The 23,156-nt window shown below is 38.8% G+C and overlaps 1 protein-coding gene across 2 annotated transcripts; it reads right to left on the bottom strand.

Moving 5' to 3' along the window:
• Positions 1-985: 985 nt before the first annotated feature.
• On the bottom strand, positions 986-22,932 carry SLC19A2 (solute carrier family 19 member 2). 2 transcript variants are annotated; one of them, XM_032161046.2, is made up of 6 exons: positions 22,533-22,932; positions 14,108-14,710; positions 7,015-7,237; positions 5,704-5,896; positions 5,165-5,306; positions 986-3,039 (listed from the first exon to the last, which is right to left on the bottom strand). In XM_032161046.2, exons 1-6 carry the CDS (start codon positions 22,734-22,736, stop codon positions 2,911-2,913), a joined length of 1,494 nt encoding a protein of 497 aa, XP_032016937.1. In that variant the 5' UTR covers positions 22,737-22,932; the 3' UTR covers positions 986-2,910. The 2 variants fall into 2 exon arrangements, with proteins under 2 accessions (XP_032016937.1, XP_032016938.1); XM_032161047.2 differs by having other exon boundaries at positions 5,704-5,797.
• Between the last annotated feature and the right edge of the window lie 224 nt (positions 22,933-23,156).

Here is a 23,156-nt window from a genome sequence, read left to right as displayed (position 1 = left end):
GCTTCCAATCTGAAAGGTAATAAGACACAGGCAATGAAACTATAGGGCTATAAAACTATATTTTAAAAAAATTTTTGGCCGGGCACAGTGGCTCACGCCTGTAATCCCAGCACTTTGGGAGGCCGATGCGGGCGGATCACGAGGTCAGGAGATCGAGATCATCCTGGCTAACACCGTGAAACCCCATCTCTACTAAAACTACAAAACATTAGCCGGGCATGGTGGCAGGCGCCTGTAGTCCCAGCTACTCAGGAGGCTGAGGCAGGAGAATGGCGTGAACCCAGGAGGCGGAGCTTGCAGTGAGCCGAGATTGCCACTGCACTCCAGCCTGGGCAACAGTGCAAGACTCTGTCTCAAAAAAAAAAAAAATTTTTTTTGCATGAAAAATTTCCAGGACTTTGGTGATAAGCAGCGAAATCAATGCCTTAAGTAGATTTTGAAATGGTATATTAAAACATGGTACTCATTTGGATACTGTAAGAAAATACTGATTAGGTTTCTGGGATATAATGGACAAATGATTCTCAACTCATGGCAAGAAGATTCCTCCATGAGTATTAGAATAATTTGAGGTGGAACAAAGAGGCTATGAAGTTTCAGAACAAGGTGGTATTTTCTGCTCTTGCTTTAATTTCCTTTATTTTAAAAATTCAGTTAACATCAAAGAGAGAGTCTTTTTTTTTTTTTTTAAGGAAGAATGCTTTAAAAAGACATAAGAGCAGTGCCAACATGAAAACAAAACAAAACAAAACAAAAACAGTGCAATGGGGTGCCAAAAAAAAGGGGGGGAAAATCTGAAATAAGGGGGAAGAGTCAAAGGTAAAAATCACAAAGCAATGGAATAATTAACAAGATAACAAAAGGTTAACTAGGCAAGTTAGACCAGGGGAAGACTTAATATGAAATTTGTCCTAGGATAAATTATTAAAATATTTAAAGATATAATCTAAAGCTCCTACTGAAATAGAAGATAAATTTAAAACAATTTTGATTAAAAAGAGAAAATATACTGTAAAATATTTTTTAATAAAAATAATTTTATAATCTATACAGAATTGAATAAAAAGTACAAATTATTTTCACTTATTTGCAAAACTGCATACAGTACAACTTGCACATTGGGTTCAGCATTCTACAAATATGGCCACATACCAAGATGTGAACATATTCTTGTCTTATATATAAAAGAAAAGGCTCAGGTTGTATGCCACAAACTTTGAATTAAATTCCAGGGAAATATTGCTTTGGTAACGTGAACAATTTGTACCACATTCCATTAAAAGAAGATTTAATAAAATCCCTCAAACAGCACTTTTCTACTTGTTTCGGAGTACACAATTCCCAAATTAGCACAAACAAAACAAAGCAAAAAAAAAAAAAAAACAGACAGAATATAAAATGGAGGTTGCTACTTTTATGATATCACTTCCCTTTCCCTTCCTTAGCTAGTGTTCTTTTCCTTTCCCTTAATAGTAAAGGATGGTGAATAGAAAATGACCTATTCTTATCCCCATCCATTTGCTTCTAGGATTCCTGCTTAAACCAAATGAGTATGTCAACTTTGCAACCTTGACACACTGTTATTAATACTGTTCAGCTGTGTCATTCTAAAAAAGTTAATACTCCAGTTAAAAGCACCTATCTAGATTCTTTTCAAGATAAGGCAACAAAGTCAGCTTTAAAATAGTTTTCATGTCTGACATATACTAGCAGCCCCTTGGTAGACTGATTTCAGAATTAAATGCATATAGAACATTTTTTCAAGTAACTTGGTAATGAAATCACTAGCAATTTTAAGCAAATATTCAAGATGATCTACCTTTAGAAACAAAGGCAGATTTAAGGTAAAAAATGCAGGAATCATATCTATCCTAGTTCCTGTCCCATTGAAATAACTGAAAAGAGGCTCAGTTTATGAAAAAGGCCTTGGACTAATGCAATTCCTATTGACATCTTTACTTGGATAAGAAAAACAAATTAATATAAAAACTACAAATAGGGATGAAATTTTTAAAAAAAGATTTTTCATTTTATTTTGGAAATAAAAGGGAATGCAAATACAAATGGCCTAGTTACATCTTTAGCCCATATATGAACTTTTAATCTTGGAATTAATAGTCCTTCATATTGAAGATTTAAAGACAAGCAAGCCTACCTTAAGCTTTCTTAAGTCTCTTCATTTAGCAGGCTTCAAAACTTGCCTTATTTTCTAACTAAATGAGCTTCTCTGGGAAGCATATGAATAATGCAAAAACGTACATCTAAAATTTTACACAAACACATAATCGTCACAATGGGAACCAAGAACATTCATATGATGAATTTTTTTAAAATAACTTAAAATTAGAAATGATACATACACCTTAAAATACAGAACATTAAACCAGAATATTGCCAGTGATAGAATAACTATGTAGAAAGACCAATGCACATGAGTAACACAGAAATAAGAATTAAATTGAATAAAGGCAGATGCTGTTAGAACATATTTCCATCCATCACGACTTGCAACATTTTGTGGCCTCTGTGAAGCCCTGGTCCCACCAAGCCAAGCATCTGGCTAAGGAGATAGACATATGCGACCTATAAAACACCAAACTCACTTGCTAATAAAGTATACAACACCATGTGCTGCTTTGATTGCTCTTGACTGGTTTTTAAAATCAAGTTCACTTTTGAATCAGAAAAAAAGTCATCTTTAAATTAGCTCTCATAAATAATCCATGAAATAAACTTTACTTCTGGCTCCTCTGAATGTTATTCCCGGAACACAAGGTATAAGTGAAGTGGCTGCTTTGAAGTCAAGAAATGCACATTCATAAATATATGTCTACACTTTAAAAAATCAAATACATCCAGGCAGTTGCTGTGCAGAGTTCTTGCTGTAAGAAGAAGCCCTTCAGCAGTGTATTATGAAGTGGTTACTTGAGAACTTGATTCTGGATCTTCCAGCTTTCTACATTTCTTCATAACGCTGACTGCACCACTGGCCAGGAAAACCACAGCGATGAGTGCAAAATAACTGGCATAGATCAAAAACTAGAAGGGGGAAAAGCAGTTTATTGAATTATCAATGACAAAAGGATTACTCTATAATAAAGTATATTCAGAATTTGTCCATAAAGCCTCAAAAAATATTGCATACTTACACCATGTGCCAGACCCTGAAGACGCAAAGCAGCATCACAGCATGGTGGTACTAAATAAAGCCTGACTGCCTGAGTGTGAATCCTGACGTCATCCCTTACAAGCTGCGTGAACTTGATTGAGATACTTCATCTCTGAGCCCTTCTTCACTTACAAAATGGAATTCATAATAGTTCTCACTTTACGGCATTGTTGGTACCAATCAGTGAGATCATAAATGCTTATTAGCACAATGCTAATGCTATTAGTATTACTTTTATTGTCGTTGCTGTTATTGTTATAATTCAGTCCTGGTCTCTGCCTTCAAGCTGATAGGTGGGTACAAATAGGCCAAATTCTGAAGATCAAGAACTTCTCTATTTTTCCCCAGAAGAGGGCAGCAGCAGGTCAACTATATTCCATTATGGGATTACTTAATATAAGAATTCTTCCCTAAGACAATTTTTTTTTAAGTTCTGGGGTACATGTGCAGAACGTGCAGATTTGTTATGTAGGTATACGTGTGCCGTGGTGGTTTGCTGCACCTATCAACCCATCATCTAGGTTTTAAGCCCCACATGCATTAGGTATTTGTCCTAATGCTCTCCCTCCCCTTGCCCCCCACCCCCCGACAGGCCCCAATGTGTGTTGTTCCCCTCCCCATGTCCATGTCTTCTCATTGTTCAACACTGACTTATGAGTGAGAACATGCAGTGTTTGGTTTTCTGTTCCTGTGTTAGTTTGCAGAGGATGATGCCCTAAGCCAAATTTTAATGTGACTATATGGTTTATTAACATCATCATCATCATCTTAAAATAACATACTAAATACTTACAAACTGGTTCAAAAGTACAATGAGAGTATGGCCTTAAATCGCTGAGCCAGTTTCTTTCAATGTTGGCTACACTTCTGCAGGAAGCCATTAATCAATCATGGCAGTTAGGGTTTCAGCACCACCCATAAAATCTTATTATTCCACGTGTTTAAATCCACCATTTCTATAAGAATCTGCTGACAAATTTCCACTTCCAATGACAGCCATGTTTCCCTCAACCGTAATAGTCCTGGGAACTATCCCTCATACAGGGAGGATGGCAAGCACTTAAGTTTCTCTCCTACTTTCCAACCTGAAATAAGTTTTGGGGTTAGATGTTGGTTTAACTCCAAGCCCTGGAACACTATTAGTGGCGGTATGGACAAGTCACTTAACATCTCTCAGACTCATCTTCTTCATGTCTAATACAGCAACCCTGCAAATCCTATATAAAGCACTTGACACATAGAGGCACTCAATGCACATTGTCTATTATTACTATTTCTCTCTTAGATCGCTTTAGTAAAAACAAAGTTAATTACGGCTAATATGTTGGGAAGAAATCATCTGGGTTGGGATGGGGGTGGGAGTAAGTACTTCTTGATTCATTCAGTTGCCCATTTTGCCAAAGTACAAAACAAGATGTACTTAAAACTCACAATGCATGAAGGCATATACAACTATACAATTCCTGAATGTAAAAAGTATTCACATTGTTGTTGGGTGTTGGTGCAAGTTTCTCAATAGGTCATATGTTACAAATCATAATGCTGTTCATCAACAGCAAGGCATTACCGTGGTATTTGGGTGAGGGGTGTTTTAAATAAAGAAGGGAGGAGACTTAAAGAGTTGTGAGATGAAGCAGGGAATCTCAAACATGGGATACAGTATTCCAAGCGTAGATTTAAGTATAGAGGGAAATAATGGATGAGGAAGCAGGTGGTCTTGGCCTGTAAGGAATCAATATTACCTCTCAGCTGAAACAGCCCCACTGGGCTGATGAGTTACACTCAGGAATGTTCTAAGACCTGACAATCCCAACACCCTCCAAGGAGAAAAGAACTAAGAATAGGGGAGAAGATGTTGAATGAAGGAAGGAGGGTATGCTTTTACTTAACATCTGCTCCCTATTGTTTGAATTTGTTTTCATTAAGCATACATATACTTCTGTCACCCTGATCAAGTCACACATACTACCTTCGATGCCAAAGGAGAGATCTTACCTGAGTGGTAATTTCTAATCCAAGGCCACTGGCATCTACCACAATTAGAGTGAGCAGCGTCTGCAGTGCCAGGGCAATGAAGGTATTTACACCAAATACTAGGGCATAGCGTTCCATGCTGAGGTTTGCAGCAATTTGAAAACTTAAAAAATAAAATAAAATAAAAGAGTGAATAAATAAGAATTACTTCCGGAGTGCTTATAATATTTATTCTAAATAAAAGTAAATATTTATCTTTAAACATGCAGAGTCCTTCTTTCTACTGCCAATTGCCTTTCCAACCAAATGAAAACATTTTACAACTAAATGATATAAATCTCATGCAAACATTTGAAAACAGTAGGAACATACAAACAGGAGAATAAACAAAACTGCCTAAATGCTTCCTCAGGAGAAAAACTGATAATGCACATATAATACAATGCTTCCTCCCATTTGCCTCATTTAACTAGAAACTTTAATATTTTGGTTTGTAAAGAAACCAAAAAATTTATCCTGTTACAATTTTTCCTAAGGCTTCTATAAGCCAAAATACATACGTTGCTATCGTGATGAGTAACATGTAGATGATTCTGAAGACAACATAGGATGCATAGCACACCCAAATGTTACCCACAGTGTCCATGATATACACTGCAGCAGCAATCAGGAGAGAAAAGAGAGATAATGTCATTTCTCCCCAAGTTGACCAGGATATTTTTATATAACCAACTGCAAACACAGCAACAGCACCTACAGAACGAACAAAAAAAAATCCAGTTATTTTGCTACACAAATGCTATTGCAATAAATTAAAAACTCAGCTTAGATTATTAAATTTTAAAATATGCAAACTTATAAATAGGATAGCTCAAGATTATGGAGGGCCTTGAAAAATTTCTGAACTTGATGGAATCAATAAAATGGAGCCACTGAGATGACCGACTGAATTAGGAGAGGTGGCAATGAGATGAAAATGCAGGACAAAGACACAGGGACATTGCTAAGGAAAAAAAAAAATGCTGCAGCTGAAGCAGAGGCAAGAGTCAAAAAGAACCACAGCTTCTAATTTGGCATCATGGCAGGATGAGTCATCTCTCCTTCAAACCAAGGAGCAGCCTAGAACATGGCAAAGGGACTTCTCTGCCTTTTGGTAAAACAGTGATGATGATAAGGATAGCTAAAATCTATGAAGTGTTTTCTGAGGGCCAAGACAGATAATAAGTGTTTACAGAAATCATATAACACCATCCAACAACCTCAGGAGGTAGGTCAACAAATTAGAAATGAACAATAGAGTAAGATGGTCAAATACACAGGCTCTGAAGCCATCCTGCCTGAGTTCAAATCTTGACTTTATTACTTACCATCTATATGACCTTGAGCAAGTTATTAACCTACCAGTCCCAAGTTTCCATTGCAAAATGGGGATAAATTCTACCCATCTCAGGAATTTTGTGAGGATTGAGTTAATGTATATAATGTCCTTAGAACAGCACATTTAACATCCAACAAATATTAGATACTATTGTTATAAACTATTGTATATTGCTATTCAAAATTTCACATCAAGTGACAAAACTACCCAGTAAATACAGAGATAATGGAAACTTGGATAAACAATCTTGAAAATTGTTATATTAGGTTTCCCCAAAGCTTATAAAAAAATTCCAGTTTGTTAGTCATAGTCCTGCTCCACTTGAGTACTTCTAAGTTGTCCTCCTAAATTATAAAATCGAGCTCAAAATAAGTAAATAATTTTTTGAGGCTATTTCAAATTTGGGATGGGTGAGTAAATCTGATTATGGCTGGCTTAACTACCAGAGGAATCCCTTTCCCACCACCACCCTCTATTATCCTGCATTGCTTACCCAGTAAGGTTGAAACGGCCTCCACACCACCATTATAGATAGCAGCATAGCGAGAAGGCATCACTTTCTCCCACAGGCCCTGTGTGTAGTTCACAACTTGAAAATAGCCACAGGTAGAGAGGGCCCACCACACAGACCAGCAGAGAAGAGGGCGAGAGGAGTAGCACATCAGGAAATCATTCCATAGTACTTTCAATACAAGGAGACGGTCTGGCTTGGGTTCCTACATAGCAAAAGGGAACAATGCTGAAACTCTGATGAAGGCAATTATATAGAAAGCAATTTACAGGCCCAATTACTTATCTAACAGACTTTTTTCTTGTGAAAACTAACTGCTTACTTCATAAACTTATTAACAATTACATTTATCGCCTCTGGCGAAAAATATGTTCTCATAGGATTTTTGCTTTAAATGGGCTATAGCATTAACACAGCTGTATGTAATCAACCCAGCAAAAGATGTACTGTTTACAAAATCATGATGATGAAAAGAGACTGCAGGCTTCAGCCAATGGGAGTCTATAATCTACATCTCCCATAGACTGGCAAACAACATAACAAGAATAATAATAAGCCACAGACTAGCAACCCTAATAAATCACTATTCAGTTAAGGCCTCCTATCCTTATAATTGACAGATTGATCTAACACTTAAGATAGAAATATTGGAAAGAAGTAGACCAAAATATTAGCAGTTCTCTCTAGGTGGTGGGTTCTTAGTGATTTAAATTTTTTTCCTTAAACTTTTTATATTACTTAATATTTAAACAATGAGAAATAGTACTATAATAAAGTAATAAATAAAGCTACTGGGCTTATAACTGAGTGAAGCAAGACATTACTGAACTAGGCACTATCCCAAGAAGTGAATATGAGATGTCAGACACTCTGTGAGATATCTCTGATTTCAACTGTATGAAAGGACTAATCCACCAAAGGTTACTATAATCCCTGGGCCTTGCTCAGAACATGGAAGGCCGGGTGTAGTGGCTCACATCTATAATCTCGGCACTTTGGGAGGCCAAGACAGAAGGATTGCTTGAGTCCAGGAGTTCGAGACCAGCCTGGGCAAGAAAGTGAGATCCTATCTCTACCAAAAAAAGAACACAGAAAATTTTACTTTTGTGGCTAACATGGAAAGGCAAAATGAGAGCCATGGCAAGATGAGTATGATATACCATTGAGTAAAATAACAGCAAGTTACAAGACTACATGTAGATCACAATTTCATTTACTATAAAATGTATACGTACATATGTATATATGAAAAGAGATGTTTGAAAAGAAGTTCACTAATCTTTGGGTGGTAGTAGTTCAGGTGATTTTTTATTTTTTATATAGCTTTCTGTAACATTTAATTAAAAAAAATAGGTAGATGCCAGGCATAGTGGCTCACACCTGGAATCATCACACTTCAGGAGACCGTGGCAGGAAAACTGCTTGAACCCAGAAGTTCAAGATCAAGCTGGGCAACATAGTAAGCTCCCGTCTCCACGCACACATACACAGACACACATACACACACACACACAATTTAATTAGCTGGGTGTGGTGGTGTACACATGTAGTCCATGCTACTCAGGAGACTGAGGTGGGAGGATCACTTGAACCTAGAAGATTAAGGCTGCAGTGAGCCGTGATCACGCCACTGCACTCCAGCCTGGGCGATAGAGAGAGATTCTGTCTCAAAAAACAAAAAAAATGTGTGTGTATATATATATACATATATATATATACACACACACACACACACACACACACCATATATATCATTTTTATAAAATTAATACAAATATTTTCTCCTCTTATATACAGTAACGGTGACCATCAACATTAGTTAAATAAAGGCCATTTTCTCCCTCAGAGGCTAGAAAACCTCACTGGACTGAGAATCGGAGTTTCATCGTTCTTTTACCTTCTCACACTGTCCCCAAAGCAACCCCAGTGTGGTGCTTCCTTCTTTGTGCTGTTTAGCCCAGAGGGGGAGATCCTTCAAGTACCATTACTACAGCCCCTTTCCAAAATTCAGGGAGGAGTACTGAGGTTAACCAAGATAACTCAGAGAAAGAATTACTGACACTTGAAAATTCTACTTGATGAATTTGCATATGATAACCACCTAGAAGTACAAAATACTGCTGTTACAAGATTGACTTATTGGCACTGTATATGAGAGCAAACTTTGTGAATTTAAACAAATCACAAGACAATTGTTAATCATATATAACGTGAATTTGCTAAGAGTGAGTGAATGGTACCAAGCATATTTTCATAAGTCTTTATTCCAGATCCACCAGTTTTATTGAACTACATCAGAATTTTGCTATTTAGCTTCAGTTGCTTAACCAATATAACTTGGAAAACAACTGTGATATCTAAAACTTTCAAGGATGCTGGAAGGATTATAAGAGAAGAAAGTATATTCCTGGAAGAAGGGAACTATTAAAAGGATTCACAAGTTTCTATTAGAAATCCTACCATAAACTGATAAGAAACTCTTAGTTTTCTCATCTGGAAAATGAAAATGATAACAATAAAACCTATCCACAAGAGATTATACAGAGTTAAACTAGATAATGCATGTATTTATTATAGAGGTGCTCAATTAATGTTATTTTTATTGCATAGCTTAAAAAGTCATGGCATACATAAAATAATGCCCAGTATAATGCATTTGAGAACTTTAGATCTATTACATAATAATGAATTCTGCACACAGAAGTTAATAACTACTCAATCTATTATCTGGCCATGCCAAAAAGAAAAGATGGCAGGTCCTGTTTATAAAATCGGCATCTCTTGCTATAATCTGCAGGCTTCCTTCTATGCTGTTTTCTAGGCTTCAAATGTTAAGCTTATATTAATCACACTTTATAAAGAAGCATTTGACATATTACCTTTTATGTTTCTTGTTAATTACATCTACAAACAAAGGTTTATTTCTGTTACATCAAAACTCCGAGCTGCTCATAGTTAATCATGCAAGCTCTAATTTAATAAGTGGCCTTCACTGTGTTCCATGGAGCTTTAAGAGTTTCATGTGGGATGAATAACAGGCTCAAGTACATAAAATTATCAGACCTGCATTCCTGTTTCAATCAGAAAGGCTCAATTTTTGTTTACTTATCATAACAGGCATCTAGTTTCGGATTTCATTTGAACATAAGATTTTGACGCTGTTTTATAAATTTAAAAATCTTTAACAATTACCTCCCTCTATCAGGGAATGGAAGTCCCTACTGTAGTGGTGGTTTTTGGAGTCAACTAGATATGGGTGGAAATTTTTTTTTTTTTTTCTTTTTTGAGACAAGAGTCTCTGTTGCCCAGGCTAGAGTACAGTGGCACTATCTCAGCTCACTGCAACCTCTGCCTCCCGGGTTAAAGCAACTTTCCTGCCTCAGCCTCCCAAGTAGCTGGGATTACAGGCATGTACCACCACGCCCAGCTAGTTTTTGTATTTTTTTTTTTTAGCAGACATGGTATTTCACTATGTTGGCAAGGCTCGTCTCGAACTGCTGACCTCAAGTGATCTGCCAGCCTTGCCCACCCAAAGTGCTGGGATTACAGGTATGAGTCACCGTGCTCGGCCTGAGTTGGAAATTTTTAAAGTGCCACTTCCTATGTGCCTTTGCACAAGTCAGTTAACTAAATTTAGTTTCCTCTTCTGTAAAATGAGTAAATATCTACATTATTGAGTTTTAATAAGAATCAAATAATATACTGACTCTAAAGTTCTTAGCACAGTATCTGAAACCCAGGTCAAAATAAATGGGAGGGATAATAATGATGATGATGATGAAGACGACTAGGGGTGATTAATTCAAAGAGAAAAGGAAAGATTGCTCTATTTACAACCTCACAAATACATGACTATCTACCATAATAGTACAAAGCTGTTCCGGATTATTCATGTGTAATGATAATGATAATAGTAATAACAGCAATTACCATTTATTAGAAACCTACTATGTAAACTCATTTGAAAGCTTTAAATACTCTAAATAACCCTATAAGGTAGATATGTACATAAGGAAACTAAATCTCACAGAATCAAGTAACTTGCCCAAGTATTAGAACTAGGGTTTGGACTTCATTTTCTTCAAAACTCACTACACCCTGCTGCTAGAAATGACATTATTTAATACCAAAGTAGAAGCATTAATTTCACTGCTGTCATTGTTTATAGACCTTAGACATGCAGACACAGAAAGAACACTTACTAGTAGTAAAAGATATCAAACTACAAATAAAAGCATGGCTATATTAAAAGAATCATTTACTAGGTATTAATTACATGTCAGAACCTATGCTAAAGAAGTGGTTTAATTTATGTCATTTCTAATAGATGAAGAACTCAAAATAAATCAAAATAAATCAGGTTCACCAATCAGCCAACTACATAATGAATCCAGCTCTGCTTGTGAAAGAAAGTCACCAGCTTTGGTTCTTCTTTCTGCAAGGTCAGCACCCTTTGCCCCAGTGCAATAGACTCTCTTTAAAAATAACTCACAAATACTCTAAGGTAACTTGTAGAGTGAGCTATCACTTAGACTCCTCCTACTTCATTTTCTCTTTCTATAAAAATCAAGATAAAACCACCTACCTGCCTACTCTTCAAAAATTACCACAATTATAATTTATGGTTTAATTATAGGTCTTGTTAACTTAAAATAGCTCTGTGATCCCTAATATCCATATTCTGAATTTCCTTCAAGCTTGCCAAAGAAAAACAGCAGCATTTTAGGGCCAGTCAGTGCCAATACCAAGCAGCACTGCCCATCTGGTATGGTATCAGTAGCAGAGCCTAGGATATCAGGGAACTGACTTGAATCCTAATTCTGAAAACAGTGTAACTGACCTGATGGTTCTGACACTGTTACCCTAGTTAAAAGACTTCACGGAGAAAGGTTTAGAGAGAACTGCATCTCATATACACTTTAAAATTATGTTCAAGAGTATATTTGTACAATTCTGCCTAAGTTGCTAATCTCTGATCCTAATCCTTATCTCTAAAAGGACAGTCTTGATGAAATCTAATCTCTTTTTAAAATGCTCTGATTTTTCTATGACTTGTGATTAGAGTCATTTCTAACTCTAAAATTCTACAATTCTTCAGTATATAAAATACTGACACACTGTGTATCTATAAACAAGTATTTCAAGTTAATCTAGAACAGAGTTTTTAAAACTATAGGTCACCACCCATAAGTTGGTAACAAAATTGATTTAGAGGACAGTGAACTGAATTTAAAAAAAATAAAAGAATGTATCAGAATAAAATACTGTTGTAAAACTTGTTTCTGTTATATATAAAATATATACATACCTATGTATGTACAGGTTTTCTATGTAAAATGTGTTTTCTATGTTTCTTATTTATATTCAAAAAAGTTTGAAACTGTCTATGAAAATCTTTAGAACTATAGTCAATATGTTAACATCTAAAATATATATACACGTATTATATGTATATATGTTAATTTTAGCTAAAGCCACTGTAACACATTCAAAACAGATAAAGAAGGGTCTTTATTTTTTTTCCACTTCGTAAAATCTATGAAATAATTATACACCTCCTTTCCTCCCCCATCAACCCTCTGTTGACTCTCCAATATCACCTAACAAACTATGAAAAAATCAGCATTTCATTGCCACTTAATCCTTGGTCATTCTGACAAAAAACTGCTGACAGGTGCCCTGGTAATCAAGGTGAGTTTCATGATGAGGGTTGCCCAGGCTCTACAAGTCTACCCAGGCTCTTTGGGATAATAACCTAAATTTCAAGTAGTAATTTGAGAGCTGAAGAATGGGGATAGAGAAAAGAGAGTAATTTTCAATGAGGACATTAGATGCCACATTTAAACAATTCAGTTAACTCTCAGTAGAGAATGAAAGACTTTATTCATAATGGTTCTTTATTATCAGCCAGCCTACAAAGCTCATGGAGCTCAGTCCGACTGAGGCCACCTACAAAGCTGGAATGTTAATAGGCTTATTTCCAAACATGTCCCAGGAAAACTAAGACTACAGTGTGGCTGGAATTAACTTTGTTCCTCACAGCTTATAACCTAATAGAAAGAAAAAAAAACTTGTATATTTAAAAAAAAAAAAAAAGGGGTGGGTGTCTAGGGAAAGGTATTCATCTTCCTGGCTAGACAGAACAGATGGATAAATTATTTTAATGTCATACCTCTCTCTTCCAAGAGACAGCTTCATAACACATTTTTAATATTTATTCCATCACCACCTCAAACTGTCCTCTTGTGATCTCATCTGTATTATTCATTACTACTTCACTTCAGCAAATTGTCATTTGAAATATAAATAACAGATATCCCTTCTAGCACAGAAGAAGAAAATAACTTCTTACCCTTAAATACTGTGGGCTTCATGACTGGGTGCGGTGGCTAACGCCTGTAATCCCAGCACTTTGGTAGGCTGAGGCGGGTGGACTGCTTGAGGTCAGGAGTTCGAGACCAGCCTGGCCCACATGATGAAACCCCGTCTCTACTAAAATAGAAACATTAGCTGGGCGTGGTGGCGAGCGCCCGTAATCCCAGCTACTAGGGAGAGGCTGAGGCAGGAGAACTGCTTGAACTCTGGGGGCGGAGGTTATAGTGGATTGAGGTCGCACCACTGTTCTCCAGCCTCCGCAACAGAGCAAGACTCCATCTCAAAAATAATAATAATAATTTGGGCTTCAATTCAGAAACTAGAAGTAGATATTTAATCATTTATTAGAATCATTTCATCTACTCATTTAGCAAAAATTTTCTGAGTGCTTTATTTATATGCCAAACACTCAAAAGATGAAGACACATCCCTTGCAATCCAAGACCTCTCTGACATGAACAATATAATGCTATATCAGTCTGACTCTGGAGGTCATGCACTCCAGGAAGAAATAAATGCGTCATCCCTAATATAAATAAACCATAGCTTGAATGAATGAATGAATAAAGCAATAAACCAACTCAGGATAAAACATGAATCCAAATAAATACAAGATCTACCAAGAGGGAGTTTGCTGTTTTTTTCACCACTGGTCCAGCCCCCATAGTAGCAATTACAAGATACTGAAGGCTGAGCTTACCGGTTCCTCCACGGGAGGCTCCTCCATATTTAGAGGGATTTTTGACTCAATGTCCTCCCAGCCAGGAAGGTGGTTAGAAGCTGGGGTGTCAGTAATAATGCCACCATTTTGTACCTTGATGCCATTCACTCTCTGGCAGGTAGAAGGAATGTGGTGAAAGAAGAGGCTCTTCTGTGGCATAGGTAAAAACCAGGCCACAGCAAAAGCCACTGAAACACAGGTAAGAGAGATGACATTCAGGCTGAACAGCGACCAGCCTGCCACTGAGACAAGGATTTGCCCTAGGACAGAGCCCACTGTAAAGCCCACCAAAGTGGCACTTCGACAGTAACTTGTGACTTTCTGGTACATGCCCAAGTCTACCACACTGTAGATATAAGAGTAATAGGCAATTTCAGTGGCTGTGGCGATGCCATAAAAAAATTCTAGAAATTGAATGGCCAACAGTCCCTGGGCATAGAGCAGCATAAACCATGTAACAATAAGGCTGAGCCCCTGCAGTAGAACAACAGGTTTATAACGGAGGTAGTCTGTGGCAAGGAACACAGGAAACAGTAGCACCAGGTAAGAGTAAGTCCATACTGGATAAATTTCATTGAAGACCTGGTAGAAAGAGAAAAAAAAAAAAAAAACCATTAGTGATTAAAGGACCCAGAATACTCATAAAGAATTTATTCTTAAAAAACAACCTACAAATACCTCAAAGATCTCATCCTTATCAATCAAAGAAACCTTGACAACAACAGTTCAGATAGTTGTTTGAAAATATCTTTTCTCTTTTTTTTTGGTTTGAGATGGAGTCTCACTCTGCGCCCAGGCTGGAGTGCAGTGGTACGATCTTGACTCACTGCAACCTCCGCCTCCCAGGTTCAAGTGATTCTCCTGCCTCAGCCTCCCGAATAGCTGAGATTACAGGCACCCACCATCACGCCCAGCTAATTTGTGTATTTTTAGTAGAGGTGGGATGTCACCATGTTGGCCAGGTTGGTCTCAAACTCCTGACCTCAAATGAGGAGCCTCCCAAAGTGCTAGGATTACAGGGGTGAGCCACCTCGCCCAGCCTGAAATATCCTTTCCTATCCCCAACACCATCATCTTTTTCCTAATAAATTCTTCCCATTAATCAAGGCCTAGTTCAAAGACTTCCTTATTCAGAAAGACTTTGCGGAAGCCAAAAGTACTTGTATTACAACATTCAAACCCTTTTTTTTTTTTTTTTTTTTTTGGTTTTGTTTTTTTGTTTTTTTGAGACAGGGTCTCCCTCTGTCACCTAGGCTGGAGTGCAGTGGCAGAATCATGGTTCACTGCAACCTCCGCCTCAGGTGAGGCTCAGGTGATTCTTCCACCTCCGCCTCTCCAGTAGCTGGGACTACAGGCCTATACTACCACGCCCAGCTAATTTTTTTTTTATTTTTTTATTTTTATTTATTTTTTTTTTGGTAGAGATAGGGTTTCACCATGTTACCCAGGCTGGTCTCAAACTCCTGGGCTCAAAGCAATCCACCAGCCTCAGCCTCCCAAAGTGCTGGGATTACAGACATGTGAGCCATCTTGCCTAGCCTCAAACTCTCCTGATACTGATCTATATGCATCAGTTTCCCCAATTAATTCATAATACTGGCTCTTCACCATGGCTGCATCTCCTAACAAGCTTTTAAAAATTTGTTAGCCAAGCGTGGTGGCATGTGCCTATGGCTGCTACTCAGGAGGCTGAGGTGGGAGAATTGCTTGAGCCCAGGAGTTTGGGGCTGCAGTGACTTATGATCACACCACTACACTCCAGCCTGTATGACAGAGCAAGACTCTGTCTCTTTAAAAAAAAAAAAAAAAAAAATGCCCAGCCACAGATATTTTCTAAAAACTTCCCAATAGATTTTTAAATGAGCCAGAGTTGAGAACAACTGCCTTATAGGCATTTTAAGGATAGACCCCTACATTCACCTGTATAACCTGTCTAAAAGCCAGCATACTGTTTGGAAGATACTATTCAATAAATGCTTCGAAAACTGAATCACTGTCAATTCTTACTTCTAGACACAAGATAGGGAGCCTTTATCCTATTGTTTCTTTAAGCTTCTCTGACTTTAAGTTTTGTTTCTTTTGGGGCAGAGGAACAAATAAAGATGGTCAATCGGTCCTACAGTCCTGACAGAATTAACTCTCTCTAGATGGCAGGATTATAGGCAACTTTTATGTCCTTCTTTTTGCTTGTTTTTAAATAGAAAAAAAAAAATAGAAGTTTTTGCTGTTTTCTTTTTAATGTGTATTTTAAAATTGGGATATAGTAGAAATGATCTTTAAAATAAACTTTAAACCAGAAAGACCCCAGCAGGAATTTCAGTTCCATCACTTGCTGTGTGATTGTAGACAACATTCTTTTAGTTCCCCTTAGCCTTAATCTCCATTATCAGTAAAGGGGGGTTGTTTGTTGCAAAAATTAAATGAGACACAACATGCGAATTACTTACTCCACCTGATTTATTCACAAAGTCTGAAGACTAGAGGACAAGCTGACAAGGACATCTGGGGCAGTATGAATTAACTAAATTAATTGAGCTAGCATTCTCATTCTTCCAATAACAATCACTGTAGGAGATTTTTCCTTCCTTTTGTCAGTAGCCTCAACTTTTAAGTGCTTTTTGCAAGGTAGTTTTGGTAAAAGGCTGAAGACTTTGTGATGGAGCAACCTAATCCCAGACTTTTACATTCTGAGACCAATAGTAACTTTCTTTTTATCTTTCCTGTACATCTCAGTTCACTCAAGTCTAATATGAGCTAAGATTCTAAGGTTTTAGAGAAGCAATAAACAATTGTTGCAAAATCTCTTGCCAGTGCAGAGCACAGCTATAAAAGTAAAACATAATCCCCATTTTCTGAAATACATTCCAGACAAAAGCGATCTGTTTAATGGCCTCACCTTCATGAATTTTGGTCTAATTTGTGTTGGTAAATCAGTTAGCAAGCTCTACTTGATCAGGAAATTTTGTTGCACCTGACTATGTGCCTAAACGAATAATCAAGAACTGTAGAAATGATTCTTATTCAAAACTGTGGAAATTTTAGCTAATGAGGAACAAAGTGCCCTTAGCTGCATTAGATAACTCTAAGTAGAAAACCAAAGCAGCTAAGAGTAATCTTGAGATTTCACAGTTGTGTTCTAATTAACAACTTGTCATTCCTTTGTGGCCTATACTTTTACAGATATTCTCTGTCAGTTTTCTTTTCTTTTTTTTTTTTTTTTTTGAGACGGAGTTTCACTCTTGTCACCCAGGCTGGAGTGCAAGGGCGTGATCTCGGCTTACTGCAACCTCTGTCTCCCGGGTTCAAGCGATTCTCCTGCCTCAGCCTCCCGAGTAGCTGGAATTACAGGTGCCTGCCACCATGCCGGGCCAATTTTTTGTATTTCTGGGAGAGACAGGGTTTCAATATGTTGGCCAGGCTGGTCTTGAACTCCTGACCTCATGATCCACCCACCTCGGCCTCCCAAAGTGCTGTGAACCACCGTGCCCAGCCTGTCCATTTTCTAAAATTTGAAACCGCCTCCTCTGTTTGACTAAGTGTCACCTTCACAATTTCCCCAACACGGCACCATGAAGTACTAGCATCAAACCTTTCCTTTAAAAATGTCCTCTACTGCTCCCTTCAATAGTTCATCTTCCTTTGTTTTGGGATTTTGGATGACCTCTTCCCTCCAATAATATTGTCTGTGCTTAGACATGTTACATAACTTTTAACAATAGTTGTCCCAAAATGATTAACTGCTAAGTTTTCATTGTCTAAGTTTCATCCTTTAAATTATCAATTTAAAGTATCTTTACTCATGAGTCTAATTCTACTAATACAAAACTACAATTTAGATAATGGAGATGAAGGAGAGTAACATTGCCAGCCTTGCAATAACAACTAAAAACAAAAAGAAAGGCAAATAGGGGGGAGGGGGAAGACCACACAGGTTCTCTTTAACTTATTCTAAATAAGAAACCTGCATTTTCTCTTCTAAGAGACATCAACCCAGGATGAATGCCCCTCTCACACTATTATCAGCATCATAATAACAAACCTCTACTGCTGTGTTACACACCATGCTAAGCACTTTATCTAAATTCTCTCTATTTAATCCAAACCACAAACCTAAGGTAAACGCTTCTATCATCTCTATTTTACAAACAAGGAAACTTGGCCTTAAAGAAAGGTTAAGTGAATTGTCCCAAGTTATCAAAGGATTGGCAGAAGAAGGATCTGAATTCATACATTCTGAATCCGCCACACTAAAATGCCTGGTTTCTTCAGTCAGAAAACTGCTATTAATCATCTACTATCTTTCAAGGTTAACTCTAATGCCTGCAGTAGGTTTTCCAATCTGCACTGAGGTACTTTTACAGGGCATTCATGAAGAGATGAAGACTACAGTCTCCAGCACTTAACTAATGGGTCTCCAAAGCAGATCCTTTTCTCTTTCAGTGTTTCCAATGACAGCAAAAAATGCTTCCTTGATATTTTGAATCTTGAAGGGAAACATCCTACGGGAAAAATGTACCAATTACAGACCCTTATTAATTGTCCATACTCCAACTTCTCACTTCAGGTAACATCTGCCATGTGAGCAAAGGGAATTGATTTTATTATGCCCAAGGTGCCTTTCACAACTCTTTGGATCAGTGCTTGTGCTTTCTTGAGCTACAAAGTCAGGGGAAAACAGATGTTCATTTTTAAGTTCTAATTTAGATTTAGACTTTAAATTAGAATCAAGTTTCAATTAAACAACTAATAGGCAGTTATTTGCACAACATTGTTTTCAACCAGCATGGAGGTGACAAAAAGAATAAAATGGCCGGGCACAGTGGCTCATGCCTGTAATCCCAGCACTTTGGGAAGCCGAGATGGGTAGATTACCTGAGGTCAGGCGTTCGAGACCAGCCTGGCCAACATGGCAAAACCCCGTCTCTACAAAAAATACAAAAAAATTAGCCGGGCGTGGTGGCACGTGCCTGTAGTCCCAGCTACTCGGCAGGCTGAGGAAGGAGAATCACTTGAATCTGGGAGGCAGAGGTTGCAGTGAGCCGAGATCATGCCATTGCACTCCAGCCTGGGCAACAAGAGCAAAACTCCATCTCAAAAAAAAAAAAAAAAAAAAAATTATAAAATAAGGCTAGGCACTGTAGCTCATGCCTGTAATCCTAGCACTTTGGGAGGCCAAGTTGGACAGATCACTTGAGGCCAGGGGTTCAAAACCAGCCTGGCCAACATGGCAAAACCCCGACTCTACTAAAAATATAAAAAATTAGCTGGGTGTAGTGGCACAAGCCTATAATCCTGGCTACTCAGGAAACTGAGGCATGAGAATCACTTAAACCTGGGAGGTAGACGTTGCAGTGAGCCGAGATTGCACCACTGCACTCCAGCCTGGGCAAGAGAGCAAGACTGTCTCTAAATAAATAAACTGAGATCCTCAGCTATCCAGGAGTATTGAACCTAGTGAGGAATATATAATATATGCAGTATTTATAATGGAAATAGGAAATACAGGGTTGTTTCTTCAAAATGGACCTTGAAGGATGAGAAACCTAAAGGCTAACAAAGATAGCAACAGATATATATGGGAAGATTATTCCAAGAAGAGAATAAGTCTTTGAGTACATGTCAACAGATGACAGACTGTGGATATGCCGGAGTTAAGACTATTAGATTAATATGAATGGAGCTTGGTTATGTGGAAGTGGTAAGGGGAAGAAGGTTTGGAGTAGGATATAAGGTTGTCAAGGAGGTAAAAACCAAACTTTGTGAGGCTCTGAATATTAGGCAAAATAGGTGGAATGTTTTAAAAAATCTAAGAAAGGTAGTAAATGTCTGTCAAAACACATGCTACAATGATGAAAGGAGAAAAATTTTTAGAGATAAAGATCTGTTTTACTGAAAGTCTGGCCTTCAACTATTAACATACAGTCAAATTTTAGCCTGCTTAAAACTTATAAACTGGTATCTGTTTTAAAGTTAATGCTTTTCCTGAAATCTAAGAAAAAAACCTTTGAGAGTAGAGAGAAGAAATCTTTTTCTCCTCTCCTTTTATTTTAGGATTTAGTTAACAATAGCTCTATTCAAACCAACTTGGCCCTTCTGCAGTCTTCTAAGAGCAAACACAAACTTAAATACAAATGTCGCTGAATATGACTTAGCATTAGCTTTGCTTAAAAATCATGTAATATTTTTTATTTAACTGTCCACGGCAAAAAGCAAGCATTCAGTAAGTAATAAGTTGTTCTATTTATTTCAATTATTAGTTATACAACAAACGTAGGGTTTGCCACAAGGTAAGCAGAGGAGAATCAGCCATGATTTGGTGGTCCTCTGAGAAGACACTCCTTCCCCAGACTACTAGATTTCTCTTCAAATCCCACCCTTTTCCTCAACTAATTTGCAATAAGAGAAGTACACTTATGTTTTTGTTACACAATCAGCAAATAGTTACTACGCCTGGCAACTCTGCTTTATTTCTGTGCCCCCTGAACATACTTCACTCACCTTGAAAAGCTTTCTGATAGGACAGAGCACATGATCTTGGTAGCACATCACACAGCAACCTTCTACCCAGAGCACATGACAAAACAGATCAGCTTTCAAATATTAACACTGGGAACATGTTTCTCTCCCTGTGTTTCACTATCAGGAAAGGCACACAAACTGTGCAGATCACATGGCAGTTCACATGAAACTTTAATGGTCAGCTGTTCACAGCAGTATCAATTCTGCCTCAGTGGCTACACCTCAGATTCAGTGGTTGTTTTGGGTCTCCAGAATCATACTTTCTCAAATCGGTGCAGTAATTTTCTTGTAAAATCATTCTGTTCACAGAAGTTGGCCGTTTTGACATTATTGCTTTAAATCAGTATCAAAACTCAAATAGGTTATGAATAACTGTTACGGTCGCTTATGTACTGATCCACAAGACTGAGAAACGGCCCAGCCACTCCATCCCACAACGGGCAGGTCAATAGGGTAATTTAAGGCCAGGCAAAAAGTCAGTGATACTTACTAGAAGTGAACAAATGTCAGACTCTCAAGTGAAACCCTCAATACATAAGTCAATACTGATTCTTAATTCCCTCTCAAGTGCCCTTTAAAATGACGGAGCACTGCAACAAACAAACTGCAAACAACAAACTATGAGTAATTATATCCCGCCAGTGTGCAAATGATTCCGGTAGTGCCATCTCTTGTTCTGACCTGTTATGCAGGGTTACTGAGTTGCTACTCAAAAGAAATGACTGACTACTATCCACATAGAGAAGAGTAAGGTTTAAATGGGAGGAGTATTTTACAGCACCTGGGGCAAGGAGGCAGGGTGGAAGGAACAGGTGTAGGAAAAAAGAAACAGCTCTCAAGTAGCCCCTCGGCTGATAGTAGGAAAAAGAACATGAGACCTCAGCTTTCACCCTTTGTTGTATTCCAGGAAGAGGGTATTGAATTGGCTTTATCTCGGTTTTGTGGAAGTACTTTGGGTTTAATTTCTTTCTCAGTTTATATATTGTCTTTCTTCTGCAAAAATCAAGTGCTAGTTTTGACCATGCACTTAAATAGGTCAGCACATTTCTAAAGTATACTATGCGCTTCTGAAGTACTTTACTTGTAAGCCCTCATCTAGGGAAAATCAATCTGCAAGAAACTCTTGATGATGGACTACGTGCTCTCAATTACCCTGAACATCACAGAAGCCTTCAAAGACACCACTTTGTATCTGAGAAGCAAAACTAACATCTGTGAAGCAACAATTCACAATACAAGAAAAACTATAATTAAGAGTCAATTATGTTACGCCATCTGCCTTTATCCCTGGAGGTTCGTCTTAAGGTAGAGAGGGGCAGGATATCCTTGGACACAACCTCACCCAATTAAAAATCAAGACAAATTAAGATGTTCTGTACTTCTGTCCTGTCCTTACTTGATTGAGCCCATCCATCCTGCCAAATGCAAACAAAGTAAGGTATGGACAGGAAGCAGGTGAAGCAGGTAGAGGGAAGATCCTTTCAGAAAAGCAGTGGTTGCCTACTTTCAGTCAATGAATATTTACTAAGCCATGTCCAAAGTACACTTTGCTGTTTTCATTTCTTTGTCAAAATATTGCCCCCTCGCCCCCAGCAGGAACTGCTGGACCAGTCTGGGCAGTCACGCTAAGCCACATTACAACACGATCAGCATACTGCCTGACGCACAAGGCACGGGACCTCTGGACGAGTGTTCTGAGCCCTTCGCAGGAGACTCGCCCTACATAGCCGAAGAAAACAGAAAATCATGAACACAAAGAAGAGCACCAAGCCGGCCTCCAACTGGAAAAATCAGAAATCTCTGCCGAGAATGGCTCGAGCGCTTTTCTCGGTCCTCTCTTCCTCCGCCGCCCGCCCTTCCCGCGCCCCGCCTCCGCCGCGCGTACCTCCCGCTCGGTCAGGTTCTTGTCCGGCCCCAGCAGGTACGGGGTCAGGAAGGGCTCGGACGGCCTGAGGCTGGCGAAGAAGCCGTAGGCGCAGAGCAGCGCGGTGGGCAAGAACCAGCACTCGCGACGGACCCGAGCCGTCCGCAGGAGGACAGTGGCCGCCGCCGCCGCCGCCCGCCGAGACACCGGGCCGGGCACATCCATCCGGGACGCGAGGGGAGGGGACCCGGCCCGGCCCCTTCCTTCTCCTCCTCCGCCAACTGGAGTGAGGGTCAGGCACTGGTAACCGCGAGTGACGCCTCCTCCCTCTAAGGCCAGGACGTTCTGGACTCGCCGCGGCCTCCAGCTACAGGACCCCCAGCTTTACCCTCTAGGGTCGCCGCCTGATCGCCCAGCTTTAGGGAGACCCGTCCTAAGGCCCACCCTCTGCCACCGCCTCCACACCGGGAACCAATCACAGCGGACGCCGGGAATACTTGGCTTCTCTCCCATTGGTTGTGGGTCACACGACGTGAACTGGAGCGGCGGCAGCACGCCAGGCCTCTGACGTCCCAGGGCTCAAGCGCGGAGGACATGTGGAACTCCAGTCCAAAAGCGGCGGCTTGCGGCGGAGCTCTCTTTAGT

The sequence above is a fragment of the Hylobates moloch genome, unplaced genomic scaffold (assembly GCF_009828535.3).
Source record: "Hylobates moloch isolate HMO894 unplaced genomic scaffold, HMol_V3 SCAFFOLD_8, whole genome shotgun sequence".
NCBI lineage: Eukaryota > Metazoa > Chordata > Mammalia > Primates > Hylobatidae > Hylobates > Hylobates moloch.
Note: the sequence above shows the minus strand (reverse complement) of the source record. Positions and strands in the feature narration are given on the sequence as shown.